Source organism: Zingiber officinale, chromosome 1A, assembly GCF_018446385.1.
Source record: "Zingiber officinale cultivar Zhangliang chromosome 1A, Zo_v1.1, whole genome shotgun sequence".
Classification (NCBI taxonomy): domain Eukaryota; kingdom Viridiplantae; phylum Streptophyta; class Magnoliopsida; order Zingiberales; family Zingiberaceae; genus Zingiber; species Zingiber officinale.
The window spans coordinates 192,274,711-192,295,814 of record NC_055987.1 but is presented as its reverse complement, the minus strand read 5'-3'; the positions used below and the strand labels follow the sequence as shown (position 1 = coordinate 192,295,814).

The window sequence follows — 21,104 nt, the reverse complement described above, 5'->3', positions numbered from 1 at the left end:
ATTTATTTATTTATGATTTCAGTTGTGTAGCGTATGATGAGGAGTAACCAACCACCAGCAACCAGCTAAACTTTGCTGGCTCACGTACCGAACCGAAGCATATGGCAAAACCTGCAACAATCATATTCTTGCTACTGAATTATTATAATGATGAGGGAGATTTTGCAAGAGGAGACTCACCAGCTACCTACCACTTAACATCCAAGGCAACAATTGGGAGGAGTCAAAAAACGAGGCTCCCCAAATATCAAAATTAGAATCCAAACTCAGATAAAATAATGGTGTCCATTTGATGGCGCTGGGCCAGGAAATGATGAGGGAAAGCCAACCTCTCTGACTCGCTGCCAACCACTGAGTTGTTGCCTTGTCTCAGTCATCTTCATCCAAGATGGTTTAGTAGAACTTACTCTGAGAGCAGTTCAGTTTAGATACTAATGGAGAAATTATTAAGGTTAGGACTTCCATATTTTGGCACAATATAGTAACCATATATAGGATAGTCATGAACAGATAAAATTTGTTCAAGCTACAAAATCTGTCTTTTGTAGCTTCCATGAGCACTTGAACAGTTCAGTTATGGATGGGAGACCATCTGCTTGCAGGAGCGTAGTCCAGGTGCACCTCCCTCTGCATCGTTTCTCTTCGTCTCCCTGCATCGTTTGCTCGAGTCGTCGAATCTGTTTCGGGGACAAAGACTTGTCTTGTTGTGCTGCTTCTTCCTCCTGCCGAGAAAAAGATAGCAGAGTGTGAGTTAATTAGTACACTTGGACAGTAGTTCACTCTGTTTTGGCAGTGTACCTTTAGCTCTTCTGACTGGTTGCAGAACGAGCAAAAGAAGCAGAGCCACTGCCATGGCATGCCTCATTGGTTTGTGCTCCCACAAGGAATTGGCAGGGAGAGGAGATGTTATGTAGAGTGGTTGACTTGAAGGGCAAGGTTCAATTGTTCAACGTTTCTTCGACTACGTGCTCGTTGCATGATTTATGCAGTAAATTGGTTACTTTCTTCTTCCTTCACTTCAATCCCAAGGAAGTTCAAACAATTAAGTTTACAGAGTTGTGAGACTTTGAGTCAGAGTTTGAGGGAGGAAATTTCCATGAATTATGGAATCATGTCTTGGAGTTTATGGAAACATGTTGACCAAACCTCCATCTGGTTAGCTCGTTTAAAACAGTCTACAAGATATACAAGGAATTGGACTAGTTCAGCATTTAAGTTGATGTGTTTTTCCATCAAAAGTAGAAGATGAGCCTGGCTCAAATGACTGGTCGAGTAAATAACTCAAAAACACATCTAATTATGAGCACGAGGACTGCAAGTAACTGCAGCAAATCATAGTATCTCATTCTATAAATCAAAAAGCTGTAAAATGATGTCTTCAACTTGAGTACAATTTATTCAGAAAAAGAAAAGCTTTGAAAGTTGCTGGCAAATGTTTGCACTTGAATGTATGACAAATTGCTGGAATGTTGTAGAGAAAACAGTTCAGGTTGCTGCATGTGACTGTTTAGAGTTGAATAAGTGGCCAACGATCATTTTGGCATTCTACCATACTTAGCCACTAGTGCTTTCAGGTAACTAGTCCGTTGTTCCTGAGCTAAGAGAGGCGGTAGCATTTGTAATGGTGGCCGAGCAGAAAGATTGCGCCCCTCCATTACTAGAAAACTGTAGTTCGAGTTCAGAGAATTTGGACCTGAATGCTTGCCCGTTGCTGGATAGTTTGAGAGGGGTGAAGGAGCTGAGTTATAGCGGGAAGGTACACCGTTAGAAGACCCAGCAGAGGTCTGAATCAACAAAGTTTGGGTTGGTAAAGCAATTGGTTTAGTAGATGGAAATGGAAGTGGAGGCAGCAGTGGTAACTCCATTCTAGAACTTTGAAGATATGGAACAAGTTGCACTGGTGGCTGCGGCAGGGGTTCAGAGGTTTTAAGTTTCTTCTTCGGAACAGGAGATTCTCCTAGACCAATGACGCCAGCTGAGACAAGAGAAGAGAGCAGATACTGCAACTTGGCATAGGAGCTAGAGGAGGTGGGCTTTGCTTCCATCTCAGATGAGATACCAGTACCTACTGGAACAAACAATAACAGTATCAGAGGCTTCAAATAAAGATTAATTGGGTTTTTGCTCAATTATCAGGAGTTCAATATTTGAGTATTGAAGAGACAATACCTGTTTTCGTATGTCGAGATATGATGGTAGCCTAGAAAACATAGAGAAAGAAGGATGATGAGTTGCAATATCAAATGCTTATGTCAATAATTTTCCAGGATTCCAACAGAAAATGAAAGATATGAGAATTAGCTTATTTCTATCACTTAGCAATTTCATTATGGTAGTGTAAAAGGGAATCCCAGTGCACGATGCTCCCGTCAATGCGGAGTCCCAGAGAAGGGAGAAATCAAGAGTGATCCTGGCTTGTAGTGCTAAAATAGGTTTGACTAGCATGCAAGGGAATCATGTCAAACCTAAGATGATTCATCATGCCCTCACACGATTGATTTGATCAATCTTTTTGGACAAGAATCTCATATCTATATCAACATCGCCATTAAAAGTAAGTTTACTTAATTTGCATATAACTGTGTTATCTATCACTACTTTGGGTGCATGCGTCATTGTCAACACAATAGCCCGTATTCATACTTTCTACATTGAAAAAAATCTTCATTTTATGATCATGCAGCAATTATGATACAGACAAGTGTACCTCGAGGAGATGATGAAATTGTGGAGTCTTCGTTTCCTGAAATACATTCAAAATGGAAAAACTGATATATGTGCAGAGATATATATATATAGATCAAAATGGAAAGGAAAAAAATTAAGCATCTTCTAGAATAAATGCCACTATTAACACATGTTCTTGAGGGCTTGTTTAATTAAAGTAATCAAATTTTTTCTTGAGGATTTAGTTGTTTTTAATTGCCCTATGCATTCCTCTAGATTATCGTGTTCCATCTGCAGCACATCTTCAACACTTCTCAAACTCTCTGTGAGGCTATGGTACCTAATCACCCACTAGAGTCATTTGAAAGTTCTATGGAGAAATGAAACATGCAAAAGCAACTAACATATACATATATGTGAAAAAAATGAGCAGACATATAGCTTTGATTTATGAAGATGCATGTAGAGAACAACAAAGTCCATACATATTTACAAAGCATAGACATGGAAGCAGTATAGCAATAGAGTCATACAACATGATATGATGATGATATAACAAAGCATAAAAGCAAGTAATATAAAAACACACACTAGAAAATAGAGTTATTTATCAGTAATTCAGTATGAAAAATAAATGTATAATTATTTTGTCTCTTTGCCACATCAGCAATCAACTTGGGCTCCATGCCACCAATGAAGAAGAGGCACATCTTGATTTTGCATCTTAATTGTATAGGTTTTATTTCAAGTTAATGGTCATAATTTCAATTGCCATCTGAACCTTGTGTTAGAATGAGTTTTAAGTTTTCAGTGACCCAAATAAAGTCTAGATATGAGTTAACCAAGTTTGGATGTTTCATAATAATGATATCAAGCAAGTTTAGTCTCAAAATAATTATGGCACTCCAATTTAGTCTCACATGAAGAGCTATGAGCTATTGAAAGGGATTATATCATTGTAAGCTTGATGAGTAACATTTCTATTAGCTAGTCTGGGCTTAAGTATTTTGGGCAAGTTGTGCCTAAGAAAGTTAACTAGTCAATTCTCTTGGAACATTAAAAATTGGAAACAAATTGAGTCTAATACACAATTTTAGGTTAGGTGTTTAGCATAGATTCAACATTGGATCTCAAATTCTGCCAATGAATGATATTAGGCTGTGAGATAGAATTTAGGTCTTGAAAAGGACATCAAGCCTCATGTGAGGAGATTTTTGTTAGTTAGAGCCCTAGAACCAATCATATGATGATTGTTGTATGGACTCGTTGTATCATATTCTTGTATATGTATATAAAGGCATTTGTTTTGGTTATTATACTTATTGTATTGGTGTCAAATAACTAAGTATAATAGCGTCCTTGAGTAGAAGGTTCTTATCTATAACAATCGATTGGTTGAATCGATAGTGAGATGATATAGAGAACACTACTCTTAATCATTCCTAGTCAAGTATTTGTTGGTGCAATCTTAGGTCAAGGTTGACCTGGTTGACCTGACTCGAGTTGACCTGACTCGAGTTGTGTTTTGATGTTTGACGATGTTTGACGAGAAGAGAGTTGTATTCTTGATGTTTGACAAGAATAGGTGTTTGGGAGATTGTAGGTGCAACCTTAGGTCAAAGTTGACCTGGTTGACCGTGATTCGGGAAAAGTCCAAGCAGGGAGCTTGGCACGCGAAAAGTCCAAGTACGGAGACTTGGCACGGGGAAAAGTCCAAGCAGGTAGCTTGGCACGCGGAAAGTCCAAGCAGGGAGCTTGGCACGAGGGAAAGTCCTAACTGGGATGTTAGGCAGTGTGGAAAGTCCTGGTGAGTGAAGCCAGGCAGTGGGAAAGTCCTAACTGGGATGTTAGGCAGTGTGGAAAGTCCTGGTGAGTGAAGCCAGGCAGTGGGAAAGTCCTAACTGGGATGTTAGGCAGTGTGGAAAGTCCTGGTGAGTGAAGCCAGGCAGTGGGAAAGTCCTAACTGGGACGTTAGGCAGTTGGAAAGTCCTGGTGAGTGAAGCCAGGCAGTGAAAAAGTCCTAACTGGGATGTTAGGCAGTGTGGAAATCCTGGTGAGTGAAGCCAGGTGAAAGTCCGGGTGAGTGAAGCCAGGCAAGGGAAAATCCAGATGGATCAGGGATGATCGGACATCTGGTGTTGAGGAAAGTCCAAGTAGGTCAAAGGGATTGACCGGACACTTGGCGGAGAATTCTAGCAGGTCAAGGGAGTGACCAGATGCTAGGAATGAAGTACCAACAAGTCAAGATTGACCGGATGTTGGTTTGGACTTGGTTTGGGCGAAAACCATGAACTAGATCGATCTGGTGATCGATCCAGTGATACCTCGAATATTCTGATCGGTCTGGTGACCGATCAGTAACACATCAGTAGCATACTCTGTGATAACCGAACGGTCTGGTGACCGATCAGGAGTCGATAAGAAGCCGAACAGGAGCGAGGCGCAAGAGGGGCTGATCGGTCTGGGGATCGACCAATCAGAGGGTCCGGTCGATCGATCAGCCAACGGCTGGTTGCTGACGTGGCTGCATCGGCTGGCTACTGAAGATAGGGGTTCGGTCGACTGATCATGGCGTTCGGTCGACCGATCACTTGTCAAGTCAACTCCCGGTTGACTTGCTCTGGTTCAGTTTCTTCGGTGATTTCGCCAATCGGAATAGGGCTTACCCGAACCCAATTCTCGCTGAGCTTTGTTGAGCTCACTTCCGAAGCCCCGCGTGAGCTTCTTTCGGCTGAGCTGCTTGTTGGCATTCGTCCGTGAAGTTGTTGCTTCCAGGACTTCAGTCGACGACAAGAAGGCAAGCTTGTATTGTTACATTCATTGTATTTACTTCTTGTATTCCTTGTATTCTATCTTGCTGTTGCGAGTTATTGTGGCGAGGTTTCTCCACCCACAAGGAGTATATATTAGCCGGTTTTCCGGGGGCTCATCCACCGACGGATTGACTGGACTCGTCCACCTTACGGACACGCCGAGGAGTAGGAGCCCTAATCTCCGAACCTCGTTACATCCTTGTGTTAAGGTTTGGTTTTCTTCTCTTTCGTTTCTTTGTATTTTCCGTTGTGCTAACTCGATTTGTAGAAAGAAAGCGAATTTGGGATCGGCTATTCACACCCCCCCTCTCTAGCCGAGTACGAAAGATTCCAACAAGTGGTATCAGAGCGAGGTCGCTCTTCGCCGGATTAACATCCGAGGGAGCACAAGCTAGAGATGGATCAACTCGGAGAAGACATCACGATTCCACCCTTCTACGATCGCGATGACTTCGCGTTTTGGAAGGTAAGAATGAGATATTTTCTTATGACTAACCTTGAGAATTGGAGTTGTGTTCAATTAGGTTTTACTCCTCCATTGGATAAAGAATGAGAACTTTTGGAGAAAAAGAAGTGGACAAAGGAGCAAGTCCACCAATCAACCGTCAACGATGAGGTATTGAAAATTTTTGAATTTTCTTTACCTAATGATGTTTTGTGTAGGATAGGTGGATACAACAATGCCAAGGAGTTGTGGAACAACTTGGCTAAGTTCCATGAGGAGAACTCCACTTCAAGCCATGAAGAGAAGTCAAGTGAGTCAAGTCGCTCACATCATGGAGGCATGGATTTAGAGGTTGAGGGTCGCTCAACATCTAAGGATGAAGAGGAGGAGAGTTCTTCTTCAAGTTTGGAGCAAGAAGAAGAAGCTTCTACCTCCGGAAGGGATGAAGGAGAGAGCGTTCAACCATCCTCAACCCTAGGTAACTCAAGCAATTTAATTTCTTGTAAATTACGTATAATGTGCTTTGAGTGTAGGGAGTATGGACATTACAAGAGTAAATGTCCAAAGAGGGTTAGAAAGACTCCACCGGTGCCAAAGGTCAAGGAAGCCGGAGTCCCAACACGCAAGGGCAAGGAGCACGTGGTGTGCTTCCAATGCAAGCGAAAGGGACACTATAGGACAACCTCACAAGGACAAGAATCCAAGCACATCGATAGGGGGAGCTAAGGTAAACCCTAAGGTAACCTCTAAGGCTCATTATTGCAATTCTAATAAGACACATGCTAGTAGTTTATTGCAATTGCTAATAATGATAAGCATGTTAATTATAAAATCGATACACATGCTTAGGTGCCAAACATGTGAGCCTAGATAAGGATAACACTAGGAAAGCCAACCCTAGGATCAACTCATCTAAGGTTAAGGATAACCTAGATAGAAATCCCAAATCATCTAAACATATGCCTAGGAATACCTCAAAGAAAAATGATAAATTAAAGTTTGAGGTATTAGAGAAGGAGAATCAAGTCTTGAGGTCAAGACTTGATACTTTGGAAAAGGCTCTTAAGAACTTGGAGAAGTCATCTCTAGGGTTTAAGGGTCAAAAACCAATATCCAAGGACAAGAAAGGTTTGGGTCACAAACCTAAGTCCCAAGTGGTCAAGCCCACTTATCATAATGTTCCATTCGATTATGGAACAAAATCTAGGGCTAGGAAGACCATCACCAAGGTCACAAGGGGAGTCACCCCTAGAGTTGATCTTGATGAGTCCCAAATGACCAAGGCTTTAAAGCCTAGGAGGGTCATTAGGAGGGTTGCTAGGGAAGTCATCCCTAGTGAATATTTAGTGAACCCAATGAGCTCAAATAGGTATTGGGTTCCTAGGAGCATGTTCTCATCACATAGATGGATTAGAGTGTGCCAACCTTATTTGGATAGATAGTTAATCTATTCATAGCAAAAGGTGGCATTTGAGGAATTTTCAAGGTGTAATCAAGCCTTGAAAATGAAATGGAAAATTATTCCTAAGGTGATTAGGATGTGCCAATCTCAATTAAGGAGTTTTCTAGAGTCAATCTAATTGGCACATAGTGATCTAAAAATCTTTTGTATTTGATTTTAGGTCCATTACACGTAGGAATATAGAATTTATGGCAAAATGATCAAAATTATCAAAAATTGCAACTAAGACTAGAATTAGATATTTTCTATACCTTTATATGCTATTTGCCATGTATTGTTTGCCATATGTCATGTCATGACATCATATTTATTTTATGATCATTTAAAATGTCATGATAATGCTTAGGTTAGTTATATGTCATGCCTTAGTTAAAGTTTCATACTTTATGCCATGACATCATGACATTGGCACATGTTATTATGTATGATATCATTTTATGCCATGTCATCATTTCTTGCATTTATAATTAATGAAATTGATCTAAGGATAAACAACACAATTTGATATGGAGATCAAGTTGTTGTTTTAGAAAAATGCATGAGAACTTAGATTAAGCTAACCTAAACCCATATCTCACATCAAAATTGACTTGAATGTGTTTGATACACCTTAGATGTGTGTGAGATATTAGGATGATGAGTTAGGATCAAGGTGCATGGTTCTTGTACCTAGATGAGCCTAATTCTAAATGGGGGATCATAGGGAAAGCTTGTGTACAAGTCATGTACATTTAGCCCTAAGATTATGGTCCCAAATTAAAGGGTTTAAAAGCATTTTAAAATTGATTTGAAAAACCTTGATGAAGCTTTCCTAGTGATAGCATTCATCATTGAACATTGTGATACAAAGTTGAGTTAAACTTGAACTATTTCAAAGTTTTTGAACTTTGTATCAAGATTGAAAAATGGAAACTATTTTCATAGAAAACTATTTTTCCTTGATAGTGTATGATATGAGGAATGTATCCTCAAAGTTTCATAATTTTTGGAATTTTCTGTAATTTTCTGTGAGTTTCTGAACTTCTCCCGGGGAGAAAATCAGAAATCTCTGATTTCAGAGGCTGGATCGGTCACTGGACCGATCCAGGGAAGGCCTGATCGGTCTGGTGACCGATCAGTGACGATCCAGTGCGATCAGTGAAGCGTGGATCGGTCTGGGGACCGATCCAGGGGGCTTCTGATCGGTCTGAGGACCGATCAGTGCTTGCCAGTTTCTGATTTTCAGCATGTGTCTGAAATTTCAGTTTTTGGGAGTGAGTTTCGGGTTTCTAAAGGTTTGAAACTCTCCAAGACATTGTTGGTGCAATGGTCAAGGGGGAGTTGACCTTTAGGGGGAGTTTTACCTAATTGTCAAGGGGGAGTTGACTTTTAGGGGGAGTTTTTACTCCTTAAGACTTTCGAGGATTAGTGATATGGGATTATCACTAAATTGAGTGTTGAGTTTAGTTTCAAGGGGGAAATTAAGGGTTTCAATGAAAGGTATGGGACTTTCATTAGGAAGAAACTCTTGACCTTGATTTCCTCTTTTTGATGTGTGTCAAAAAGGGGGAGAGATGTCCCAAGGGGGAGAGTGTAGGTTTTGGAAGAATGTTCAAGGAAGAACATTGGAAAACCTAAGTTAGGTTATCGGGTTAACCTAACTTGATTTTGGATTTTGTCAAACATCAAAAAGGGGGAGATTGTTGGTGCAATCATAGGTCAAGGTTGACCTGGTTGACCTGACTCGAGTTGACCTGACTCGAGTTGTGTTTTGATGTTTGACGATGTTTGACGAGAAGAGAGTTGTATTCTTGATGTTTGACAAGAATAGGTGTTTGGGAGATTGTAGGTGCAACCTTAGGTCAAAGTTGACCTGGTTGACCGTGATTCGGGAAAAGTCCAAGCAGGGAGCTTGGCACGCGAAAAGTCCAAGTACGGAGACTTGGCACGGGGAAAAGTCCAAGCAGGTAGCTTGGCACGCGGAAAGTCCAAGCAGGGAGCTTGGCACGAGGGAAAGTCCTAACTGGGATGTTAGGCAGTGTGGAAAGTCCCGGTGAGTGAAGCCGGTGAAAGTCCTAACTGGGATGTTAGGCGGTGTGGAAAGTCCCGGTGAGTGAAGCCGGTGATGGAGTCCTAACTAGGATGTTAGGCGGTGTGGAAAGTCCCGGTGAGTGAAGCGAGGCAGTGGGAAAGTCCTACGTTAGGCAGTTGGAAAGTCCCGGTGAGTGAAGCAGGCGGTGAAAAAGTCCTAACGGGATGTTAGGCGGTGTGGAAATCACGTGAGTGAAGCCGGTGAAAGTCCGGGTGAGTGAAGCCGAGCAAGGAAAATCCGATGGATCGGGGATGATCGGACATCCGGTGTTGAGGAAAGTCCAGTAGGTCGAAGGATTGACCGGACACTGGCGGAGAATTCTAGCAGTCGAGGGTGACCGGATGCTAGGAATGAAGTACCAACAAGTCAAGATTGACCGGATGTTGGTTTGGACTTGGTTTGGGCGAAAACCATGAACTAGATCGATCCGGTGATCGATCCGGTGATACTCGAATATTCCGATCGGTCGGTGACCGATCGATAACATCGATAGCTCTTCGTGTGATAACGATCGATCGGTGACCGATCGAGTCGATCGAAGCGAGCGGGCGCGAGGGGCTGATCGGTCGGGGACCGATCAGTCCTGATCGGTCCCGGACCGATCAGAGGTCGATCAGATCGTGATCGATCCACGGATCGATCAAGGACTACGATTCTTGCCCTGCTCGATCGGTCTGCGGACCGATCAGGGATGTTACTGATCGGTCCGCGATCGATCAGGTTCTAGCCGCGACGCAACGCTAGTTTCTTCATTGCTTTCTTCTTCGCGGTATAAGGAGACGAGGCATCTTCCGTGAGAACTCTCTCTTTTTTCCTTCTTAGAACTTCGTTCTGCTGCTGAAGTTTGAGCTTCGACTGAGCTTTGTTGAGCTCACTCGAAGCCCCGCGTGAGCTTCTTTCGGCTGAGCTGCTTGTTGGCATTCGTCCGTGAAGTTGTTGCTTCCAGGACTTCAGTCGACGACAAGAAGGCAAGCTTGTATTGTTACATTCATTGTATTTACTTCTTGTATTCCTTGTATTCTATCTTGCTGTTGCGAGTTATTGTGGCGAGGTTTCTCCACCCACAAGGAGTATCTATTAGCCGGTTTTCCGGGGGCTCATCCACCGACGGATTGACTGGACTCGTCCACCTTACGGACACGCCGAGGAGTAGGAGCCCTAATCTCCGAACCTCGTTACATCCTTGTGTTAAGGTTTGGTTTTCTTCTCTTTCGTTTCTTTGTATTTTCCGCTGTGCTAACTCGATTTGTAGAAAGAAAGCGAATTTGGGGTCGGCTATTCACACCCCCCCTCTCTAGCCGAGTACGAAAGATTCCAACAGTATTAACATTCAGGGACAATGTTAATGCGACGAGACTAACATGTAGGTCAACTCGATGACTTGATCTCACAAGTCATGGATATAGAGATATCAAGTTGACACATGGGTATGCATTGGAGAATGTATACTGAATGACCCGCCATGAGAAAGTATCATGGATCGTTATATGAGTGTCATATACTTTCTCATGTGGCTATTAGTATGACTATTAGTCCTTGGACCTGAAGTCACCATGGTTCCCTACATAAGGAGTTGCATATTTTGGTTTCATCAAACGTCACCCGTAACTGGGTGGACTATAAAGGCGATTACTGGGTATGTAACAAATTATGCGGAGGGATGTGAGTGATGTAGATGGGATCTATCCCTCCTATATGACGGGAGTGACATCATTATTCTTGATAGAGTGAGACCACTAAGTGCATGGTCATGTCCAAATGAGTCAATATGAGATATTGAGCTCATTTGATTAGAGTGAGTCTACTTGGAGTTCAAGATTTAGATTGATTAGAGGATGACGCGGTTTATGCCTCACATTGATCAATCTAGATGTCAAGGATAGAAGGACATTGTCACATATTGTGAGAGTCACAATTAGTAGTCACAAGGTGATGTTGGATCTCAACATTCTTGTAACTTGGGTAGTAATGATGTGTTGCTAGATACCGCTCATTACTTATGCTTCTAAATGGGTTTAGGAGCATTGCCAACGTTACAAGAACCTATAGGGTCACACACAAAGGGCAACTAGATGGAGATTAGGTTCATATGATGAACCAAGAGGATTAGGTTCATGTGATGAACCAAATTGGATTAAGAGTAATCCTAATTAAACTAATTGAGTTGGACTCAATTTGGTTCATGTGTTCAATGAATCTAATTAAATTTGGATTCATTGAGTCAATTTAATTCAATGGATATAGATTCATTAAATTAAATTGGTTTGAATCAAATGGTTAGGTTTGATCAACCATAGGAGAGAAGAGATCAAGTTTGACTTGACTTGAAAAGGGAAGATGAAAGGTCAAGTTTGACTTGACCAATGCCACCTCATTTGTGAGTTGGCATAGAGTGGGCCAATGATGATGTTCCACGTCATCAAGGATATTACATGTGTGTGTCACCTCATAAGGGAGATCAAGAGTTGTGACTCTTGGTATTCCTTGGAGTTTAAAAACCCCTCTTGAAGTGGTCGGCCACATGATTGTGTGGGTTACAATTTTGTGATTCATTCACTCCTTCTTCCTCCTCTCATCTTCTTCTCTCCCTCTCCTCCACCTTGGCCGAAACCTTCAAGAGTGCTAGCACACTCTAAGGTTTCTTCTCCACCTTTTGTTCGTGTGGATACACATAAAGGGGTATTCCCTTGACACCCTTGAGATCCGGCGAACTTTGGACGAGCAGGATAAGCGAAGGGCTTCGCATCAAAGGTATAACTTCTCTAACATGTAGATCTAGTGTAGATCAAGGATTAGAAAACTTGTACATGTAAAATTTTAATCTTCGCACGGATCCGGTGGCATGGAACTTCGGGGTTTCCGCAACGCAAAAAGCGGTTTTTGCGGCCCAAAAGTCTCAACAATTTTCACATAGATTATGATTCTCCAATTTAATACCACACAGAGAGCTATGTAGTAATGAAGGGTACAAGCCTAGATGGATGTATTATTAGTGACTTTGTCTTAAGCATTATAGGACAATGGTGGTCCTAACAAAGTGTCAATTTTCTTATTGGACGGAGTACAGCAATTACTATTAGTGTGGATTTATTTCTAAGCATGCTGAAAACAAGCAAAGAGATTTGTTAACTTGTCCAAAGAGCCATTTCATTTATAGATGTGGCATGACCATGTGACTTTATTTCACAATCAAAATCACATAAGATCACAAAATACTTGATGGAATGATGCTAATTACATGGCAGATTCCTAAGTCATTGTTTTTCAATCAAATGCCAAATAGAACTATGTGGGCATGCCAAGTGGACAGATATTTTTTGGCAAGAAATTAACATATGGTGACAATTATTACATTTCATAAAGTTATGTAAAAGTTATAATTTTTTATTTTGGTTATATAATTGTTACAAACTCAAAAGTTTAAACAGTGTAAACAATTAACCCAAATGAAATCACTATGATAAGAGAAATGTAGGATCACATAAATGTCGTTCATATCTTGTTTCCTAGGTTGACAACTTATGTTATTTCTCATTTTACAATACAATGCTTAAAATATAAGTGAAATAATGATATGCAATTTACGATCTAATAAAACAATGATGCCACTGGTTCAGACAGGCTGCCCCCGGGTTCACTGGCCTGCCAAAAACCAGTCAAGGTGGGGCGGGCTGAGCAGATGGGTTGGCTTGCCATCCTAGCAGAATGGAAAATCCTAACCCAACCCAAGGTAAATTGCGGGTCAGGCCGGCCAGCCCACGAGCCCATGAGCCCACCAAAAAAAAGAAAAGGTTGAAATTTTTAAGTTTGGATTGCGGATTAGACGGTCAAACCCACGAGCCCATTGAGTTTTCCACTTTAGTTTTAAGTTTTGAAGAAAAAAAATTATTCTCAACCCGTGGGCCAACTCGAGCCAGCCATAAGGACAAACGTGCGCGGATGACCCGTCTTTAAATGAGTTGATAAAATTTCAACTCAACCCGCTTAAGTTGTTTAGCAAAGCGGGTAACCCAATAGGCCTGATCCAAATTGACGGCTTTAGGCCACAACTTCAAGAAATTTCTTAATAAGGAAGGTCAGCTATTTAAGATAAGAAAATAAAATAAAGCTTAAAGTGGCTAAACTAGAGGATTTATAACAATCCTTTAGTCAAAAGGTGAACTGTTATGTTAATATCACCGAGCAACAAAAAAAAAAGTCAATATGTCAAGTTAACTAATTTGTAAAAGTAAGCTAATTTTAGTCAAACCATGCAATACACATTGTTTTAATCCTTGGTCACATAAAGCTAGCTAATTTGTGGCATAGCTGATCTATATTATTGATGTGAACAAATGTTTGACCTACTAACTTCAAACCAGATTAAAAAAATTGTACTGTCTACTTGATTTACTACCATTGGCAGTCCCAAGTTCTTTTTCTATTTTATCAATGAATATAATATCAACTTGGCATTTTCTAACCCAAGCATCTTCATCATAAACATGAAAATAGCCATAAATTATTTTCAGTAAAAGCCCCCCATCGGAATGCTCCTGAACATGTCCAACATACAAATGCTTCATATGTGTTTATAATGTGAACCGTGATGAATATGCACATACAATTTAGGAAGCATTTAAGTTCCATACCAACTTAGTCTTCTCATTCATCTTTCTTGCATCTTCCAACTCAGCCTTGCCATCCATCTTTCTTGTTTCAGAGATGATTCTCACAATTTTTTCTCTGAGTTCCTTGCTTTTAGAACCAAAAAATTCATGTTCTTCCCATATGCAAACCTGGAAAACTTAGTAACTTAGACAACTCTGAAAAATATCAACAAAGCCTACTGTTGATCACTGATAAGGACCTAAAAACCAAGAAAATACTCCATAAATACTAGATGACAGAGCAAACAAATTTATGAATCTCTCAAGTAGTTCCAGCATAAAAGGGCACTTTATAAAATAGTAGGCCTATTCCAGAAACACTAATAATCTCTTACTAAGTACAACAAAGCAGTACAACCATTTCTAAAATCTCAGATCTCGTATTGTTAACTTCTTGTCCCATGTTAGATAAGATGGTTACAAGTACTGAGTTGAAGATTAAGTTAGATATTGGAACAATGATGTGATGAAAGAATAAATAGAGATTTCACATTTTTCATTCACTTAGTGCATATACTGTTCATTTTGACAGAAAAAAATTCTTTTCCTTTGAGATCTCCATCCCTTGTGGCTTATGATGGAACGCATTTGTCTATTAGGACCAAAAGCAAGAAAATAATAATTTAACCCTGCATAGACAGATATCTACTAGAAAGCAAGTATTCTTGGTATTGTTCCAAATTGCAACTCTTTAACGTACTGAAGACCCAATTCCAAAAAACAAAAGAAAAAAGAATCCTCTAAAGCATTAAAGACAATTTGTTATGATGAAGTTAGAACATACAAACCTAATTTGGTTTGGTTCTTCTATAGTTATGTCATTAATGAGCACACAAAAAAAAACTAATGATGCAATAGGCAAAAACATAAATCCATGCAGTAGTTACAACCTAATATCTATACTAAGACATATCAAATTTAGTAATTCATGATTTTATGCAGATCTAATCAACAACATCCAAAAATATTAAGTATAAATTTGGAAATCTACTGAATGAATGCAATCTTCCTATAAAAATCATGTACACTGTACATATATGAATGTTATAGTGGATTAACGGAAATACCAAGAACTAAATATCAAACATGGTGATGGCATTATGCTTTCATAACATAACAATAAAAAATGAAAAAGAAATCTAAAGCAGAAGAAAAGTTACCAATTTTAGTACAGCTTTTGCACACTCATCTCCTTTACCCAAAGCAAAACTTAAAGCCTTGGGAAGAACTTTCCAGAGTTCATTAATGAACTCTATACCCTTTTTCCCGCACTTTCGCAAAATCTCATTAGCAAGATGCAGAAAAGCTACTATCTGTTCTCTTGGGCAACTAAATAATTGTTGAAGCCATGTTTCAACAACTTGTTTCGCATTTTGCTTAAAGCTAATGCACCAACTTGATAAATCTTGTTTAGAGTTAAGCATGTAACTTCAACCTCAACATATTATTAAGAAAAAAAGTTTAAGTTTACTTTGCAGAAAAAAGTATTAGATCTGGAGGTTGCAGTTATGTTAAAGTTTCTGCTTTAGTTTCTTATGGAATAACTGAGATGGTATGGAAGAAAAGGCTTCATATCAGTGCATTTCACCATGAATATTGGATAAAAGAACATATATAGCAAGCATAAAGAAACATAAATAGGAAAAACTGAGATGGTATGGAAGAAAAGGCTTCATATCAGTGCATTTCACCATGCATATGGATAAAAGAACATATAGAGCAAGCATAAAGAACATACAAAATAGAAAACTTTGACTAAGGTACATTTCATCACAATCCCTATAGATCAATTACCAAAAAAGACCTTCATAAAAATAATATTTAAAACTTAAAATGTTTCCTTTCTCCAAAAATAACATGTTAATCTAACCATATTCTCAACAGTCAACCTTACCAAACTAACTTATACGACCTAAATGAAGGATACCATCAATTTGCCTCTGTGAGTTGTAGAGCTTTGCAAGTTCATCCACCAAAATCTGTTGGTTAAAAGATACTTCCATTTTTTCCTGATTAAAATCTCAAGATTAAAACAAAGTGATGATCCGAAGAAGTGGAAACAAGATACAAATGACCAATTCAAATTTTGAAGTCGGAGACAAGTTGATGACAACAACAAACAACCACAACAACTACAAAAATAAACTAACCAGAGACCGACCGAGAACAACACAATGAGAAGAACGTAAAAAAGAAAAAAAACCAAAATAGCATGTGAAATACCAATCTGTATAAACAAATATCCGAGAATTTCACAGCGGTGACATCATGAACATAGATGACCAAATTGTAAATGAAATCATTAGTCGTTTTAGGTAAGATAGATTGTTTAAGAATATTTTCACCGAAGGAGTAGTATACCTGCTAAGGAAGTTTCACACAACTCTGTGACAAACAAAATCAAGGGTTTGTCTAGAGTGAGGGTTTCGCACAACAAGAATTTAGATTGTGGCAATCATTTTGAAGAAGGGGGAGATAGAAATAGAATGTCGAGTCTCTTTATTCTAAAAACGTACATGTATTTTTTATTTTAATATAAATACACTTTTTTTATTTGTCACAACCGTCGCATTCATGAGTTCCCAAACAAGTCAATTTGCTTCCATAAAGCTCTTGTCGGGAGAAAATGCAATGCACCACATAAAAAGAAACTTTTATGCACATTGGTAGACGAGGAAAAATCATAAGGGGATGTACCTACCACACCTTCAGTATTTACATTTGGCAAAACTACAAACATATTGCTAGCAACTTTTGGCTGTCTTGTATTGACAAGTGAATAACCTTATTCTTGATCTTACCCATCTACATTTTGTAGAACAACAAAACTCAGACATCAACACTTTGAGAGGACACATGATACCCTTATTACTCAAGAGTAAAATATTTTAGAAAGAACTGTGTAGGGCATTTGAACTCATGCCTCTATCAAATACTTGTAGATGAGTCCAAGTAAAATAGAAAAATTCTCCAAAGGCACTCTAAGAAAACAATTAGTAAGAAGTTCAAAGTTCACAATTGTCTCTATCTTCTTTCAATTTATCATAGTTCACAAGGTTGATATCAATAGTGAAACAAACTAGGATAAAAACATCAGTCTTAAGAATCAATATTGTCATAAGAATCTTGCAGTGTAGTTACAAAATCTAGCATACCTATCAATTTTGTATGCATCTATATCCTTTGTAGTGCTAGAATGTTGAGGTTTCCCTATCACCATAAGTGAATATGACCTTCGATTCTTTTAGCCAAGAAAACAACTTAACATGAGGAAGTGAGGAAGTGACTTGCAAACCTAGTTCCTCCGAATCGTAGAATCTTTCTGTCAATAATTTACTCACCAATCCATGAACTCAGCAGTTATATATAAAAAAATTGTTAACCATTGGCCCATTTTCACTACCTTCTTCACTATAATTTACTAAGGTTCGCCATTGCTAAATAAATGCAGTTTGTCACATGGTGTCCAAAATAACATGATGTTCTTGCTCTAACAACTCTCTAGCCCTCATAAAATTGACACTATTGTCAATAACAATCCACACTATATGTTCTAGATCATCTCCCGAGCTACACTATACATTAGGTGATACATGACGAAATACCATGATATTCTACAATCGCATCGGATTTGTAAAATATCTCACGTTTCTATTTCAGTATATGATAATGATCATCCGCAAATGTTCTCCAACTATCATGCATCAATGTAACCACAATATACCCCATTACTTCTTGCACAATAAGATATTAAATAAAGGAAGTCCAATGCATGAAGCTCCCGCCAATACGGGATCCCGGAGAAGGGCCTTTTGTACATAGCCTTACACTGCTTTATAAGAGATTGTTTTTGAAATAGGTTGTGGGGTCTTGCACGATAGGATGCATGTTCTAATCTCTTTCACTTGTTCCTTTAGATACGACTTGTTAATTCATACACATTTGGATGTTAGATACCAACCTTTTGGATGTTGGAAACCATGCTACCATAGTACATATTGTTTGTTACATGGGGGAATTCAATTGAAATAGAAGAAAATGACAAAGTTTGAGTGATCAATTTTTTTCCTATATTGTGTAGGCATCATCGATCCTAGTATGCTTGTAAGCATAGTCAGGAAAACATCAAATCAATAATGGAAATATCAACCAAATGCCTTCATCCCATGAAAGGAAAGAGATTACTAATACCACCTCTTGATGAGGTGATACAAACACTTGCACTCCTCCCCAATTTGGGTGTAGTGATTAAACCATTTCTCATTTGCCTAATTCCCTTGCTATACCATTATCAAAGTAGGAGTCAATCGTGATTTCCTAAGATTGGCCTTTTGAGATTGGAGAGTCATTAATTACGGTTAGCTTAAAGGTAAAGATTTAGTGAGTAATTTCCTTATTGGAATTGGGAAAAGATTGCCTAGTTTAGACAAATAACCAATCAGGTGTTTCATATCATTGAAACACTACAAGGCTATAATCGTGTATCTCAAATAGATGATCAAATAAACAAAAATATGTCTAGATGGTATAAACATGTTCAAAGATGATCAATAGATTTTACAAATAGATGAGTTTTTTAACTATTTAGAATAAATATGTAAATAATGATGAAAGACAAAAGAAAACATAAGCTAATATAGTAGAAAGTAGTTTTAGATATCTAAAGATCGCATGATATAATATTGGATAAAGTTCAGTGGTAAGATCCATGTGGCTAAGACTAACACAAAATGATGAAATCAAATAATTATAAGCACTACAAAAATCAAAGTTATTTTGATACTGACACCTACTTATAGCTAATAAATAACAATAATACAACAAAGTATTATGATATCCGACAATAAATAAAAAGACATCTTGAACTTCGGGGAGTCCTTAAGACAGTTTGCTCTCTTTGCCAGTGCAATTTCTGTAGAATGTGAGTTCCAAACTAATCGCAAGCCATCTCAAGTTGTCATGCTAGTAAAACAAAGGAAACGCCGAAACTAACAAACAGAGAGCAACAAAAAAAGTTGAATTTTGGAGTTAGATAAAATGAAATAGTAAATAAAACTCCCCATTTGAAGAAGAAAAATCAAGATGAGATCATTGGATAACCTGCAAAAAATTAAGTGCGGTGCACGCAGCCATGGATATATGGCGCGCAAGCGCCGCATCCTTCGCATAGTTGATGCTCGCCGAAGGGGACTAATGTTTCCGCCTCCTCGAAGCTGGTTTTGCCTCCTTTCGCCCGACAGATCTCTCACTTTCTCTGGGGAACAGAGGGGAGGCAGAGATTAGGAAGGAGAAGGCGAAGGGTTTCCACTTTGCAGTTGGGGGATTTGGGAGTTCGTCGCCGGAAGAGCAACAAGCAACTGCCTTGGGGAAAGGGAGAATCGACCGGGTTACATCTTCCGGTTCAACTAGTAAATCGGGGGTAGATTTCAAACCGCCCCCAAGGTTTAGCAGTTCTTTTAAAAGAAAATTGAAGTTGTGGTTGAAGATTTTTTTCTATTTTATTTTTTTATAATTTGAGTATATTTAAAAGAAGAGTAAAGTGAGAAAAAAAATTTTCAATCATAATTTGAATTTTGCATGTAATCCTCACTCATAAAAAACTTTGATTCCATTCTCTACATGCAAAGTTTATTTGCTTCAACTCTTTCATGCAAATATTTACCCCTCAGATTTTTTAGGTACAAAAGACCTAAAAATGAGTATAATTCCTCTTAAATTCAGCACTTTACATTAGAATCGAGTATATTTTCTATTAAATTGAGCATATTTTTTCCTGTTTTAATATAATTCCTCCTAAATTCAGCACCATATAAAAAAAATCTAGTATATTTTCTATCCAATTAAATATCATTTAAAGAAAATCTAGTATATTTTCTATCCAATTGAGTATCATTTAAAAAAAAAATCTAGTATATTCGAGTATATTTTCTATTAAAATTGCCCTTCATATTTTTTAGGTATAAATAGTCTAAAAATGAGTATAATTCATATTAAATTCAGCATTTTAAACTATAATCGAGTATATTTTCTATTAAATTGAATACGACTTTTTTCCTATTTAATATAATTCCTCCTAAATTCAGTACCATTTGAAAAAAAAAATCTTAGTATATTTTTCATCCAATTGAAATTGAGTATCATTTAAAGAAAATCTAGTATATTTTTCATCCAATTGAGTATCATTTAAAGAAAATATAGTATATTTTCTATCCAATTGAGGTTGAAAAAAAAATCGTACTCAATTTGATAAAAATTATACTAGATTTTAGTTTAATGTATTGAATTTAAGAAGATTTATATTCATTTTTAGACTTTTTTATACTTAAAATATTAGGGGCAATTAGATAAGTATATTAGACTAGAAAGTTAAAACAAATATTTTTTCCATTAGGGAGTACATGCAAAGTTATGTTTGCCAATGGAGACTGCATACAAATTTTCTTATAAAAATACCCTTGATGATTTTATTTATATTTTCTCTTCATTACATTTCCCTTCATTAATAAAAAGTAATTTGAATAATAATTGTAAATAATTAAATATAGGGGTGGCAATTTTTTGACCGATATGAAAACACGATCCGAACTGAATATGTAAAAAATAGATTAGGGCCAGGTCTTATTAGATTTAGATCAGGTTCGGATTGACCTGATTGATACGATTAATAAACGGGTCAATTTCGAGTCAACTTGAAATGATCTGATTACAATCCACGAAGCCATTTATAAATATTTTGGACTCGGGTTCGGATCAAATTTTGATTAAGTTCAAGTTAAAATAAACATATTTTTATAAAATGAGTCTTTTGAGGTCGGGTTCGAATTGAGTTCAAGTTAAGATAAACATATTTTTATAAATAGATCATTTCAAGTTAGGTCGATCGTATTCGGGTTGGATTCGAGTTATAATTTATTTTAGGTCAAAATCTGGTTAAATGTAGATAAACAAATTAGGTGTAGATCCAATAATTTAATTCGAAATATTAATTAAATTGAAT

General features: G+C 38.1%; 1 protein-coding gene across 3 annotated transcripts; it reads right to left on the bottom strand.

Annotated features, from left to right (window-relative positions):
* Window positions 1-1,370: 1,370 nt before the first annotated feature.
* Window positions 1,371-19,503, bottom strand: LOC122038936. 3 transcript variants are annotated; one of them, XM_042598915.1, is made up of 7 exons: window positions 19,208-19,503; window positions 16,035-16,116; window positions 15,268-15,512; window positions 14,090-14,236; window positions 2,708-2,743; window positions 2,170-2,200; window positions 1,371-2,068 (listed from the first exon to the last, which is right to left on the bottom strand). In XM_042598915.1, the coding sequence occupies exons 1-7, from the start codon at window positions 19,238-19,240 to the stop codon at window positions 1,533-1,535; spliced, it is 1,110 nt and encodes a 369-aa protein (XP_042454849.1). In that variant the 5' UTR covers window positions 19,241-19,503; the 3' UTR covers window positions 1,371-1,532. The 3 variants fall into 3 exon arrangements, with proteins under 3 accessions (XP_042454849.1, XP_042454850.1, XP_042454851.1); XM_042598916.1 differs by having other exon boundaries at window positions 1,371-2,065; XM_042598917.1 differs by lacking the exon at window positions 15,268-15,512.
* Between the last annotated feature and the right edge of the window lie 1,601 nt (window positions 19,504-21,104).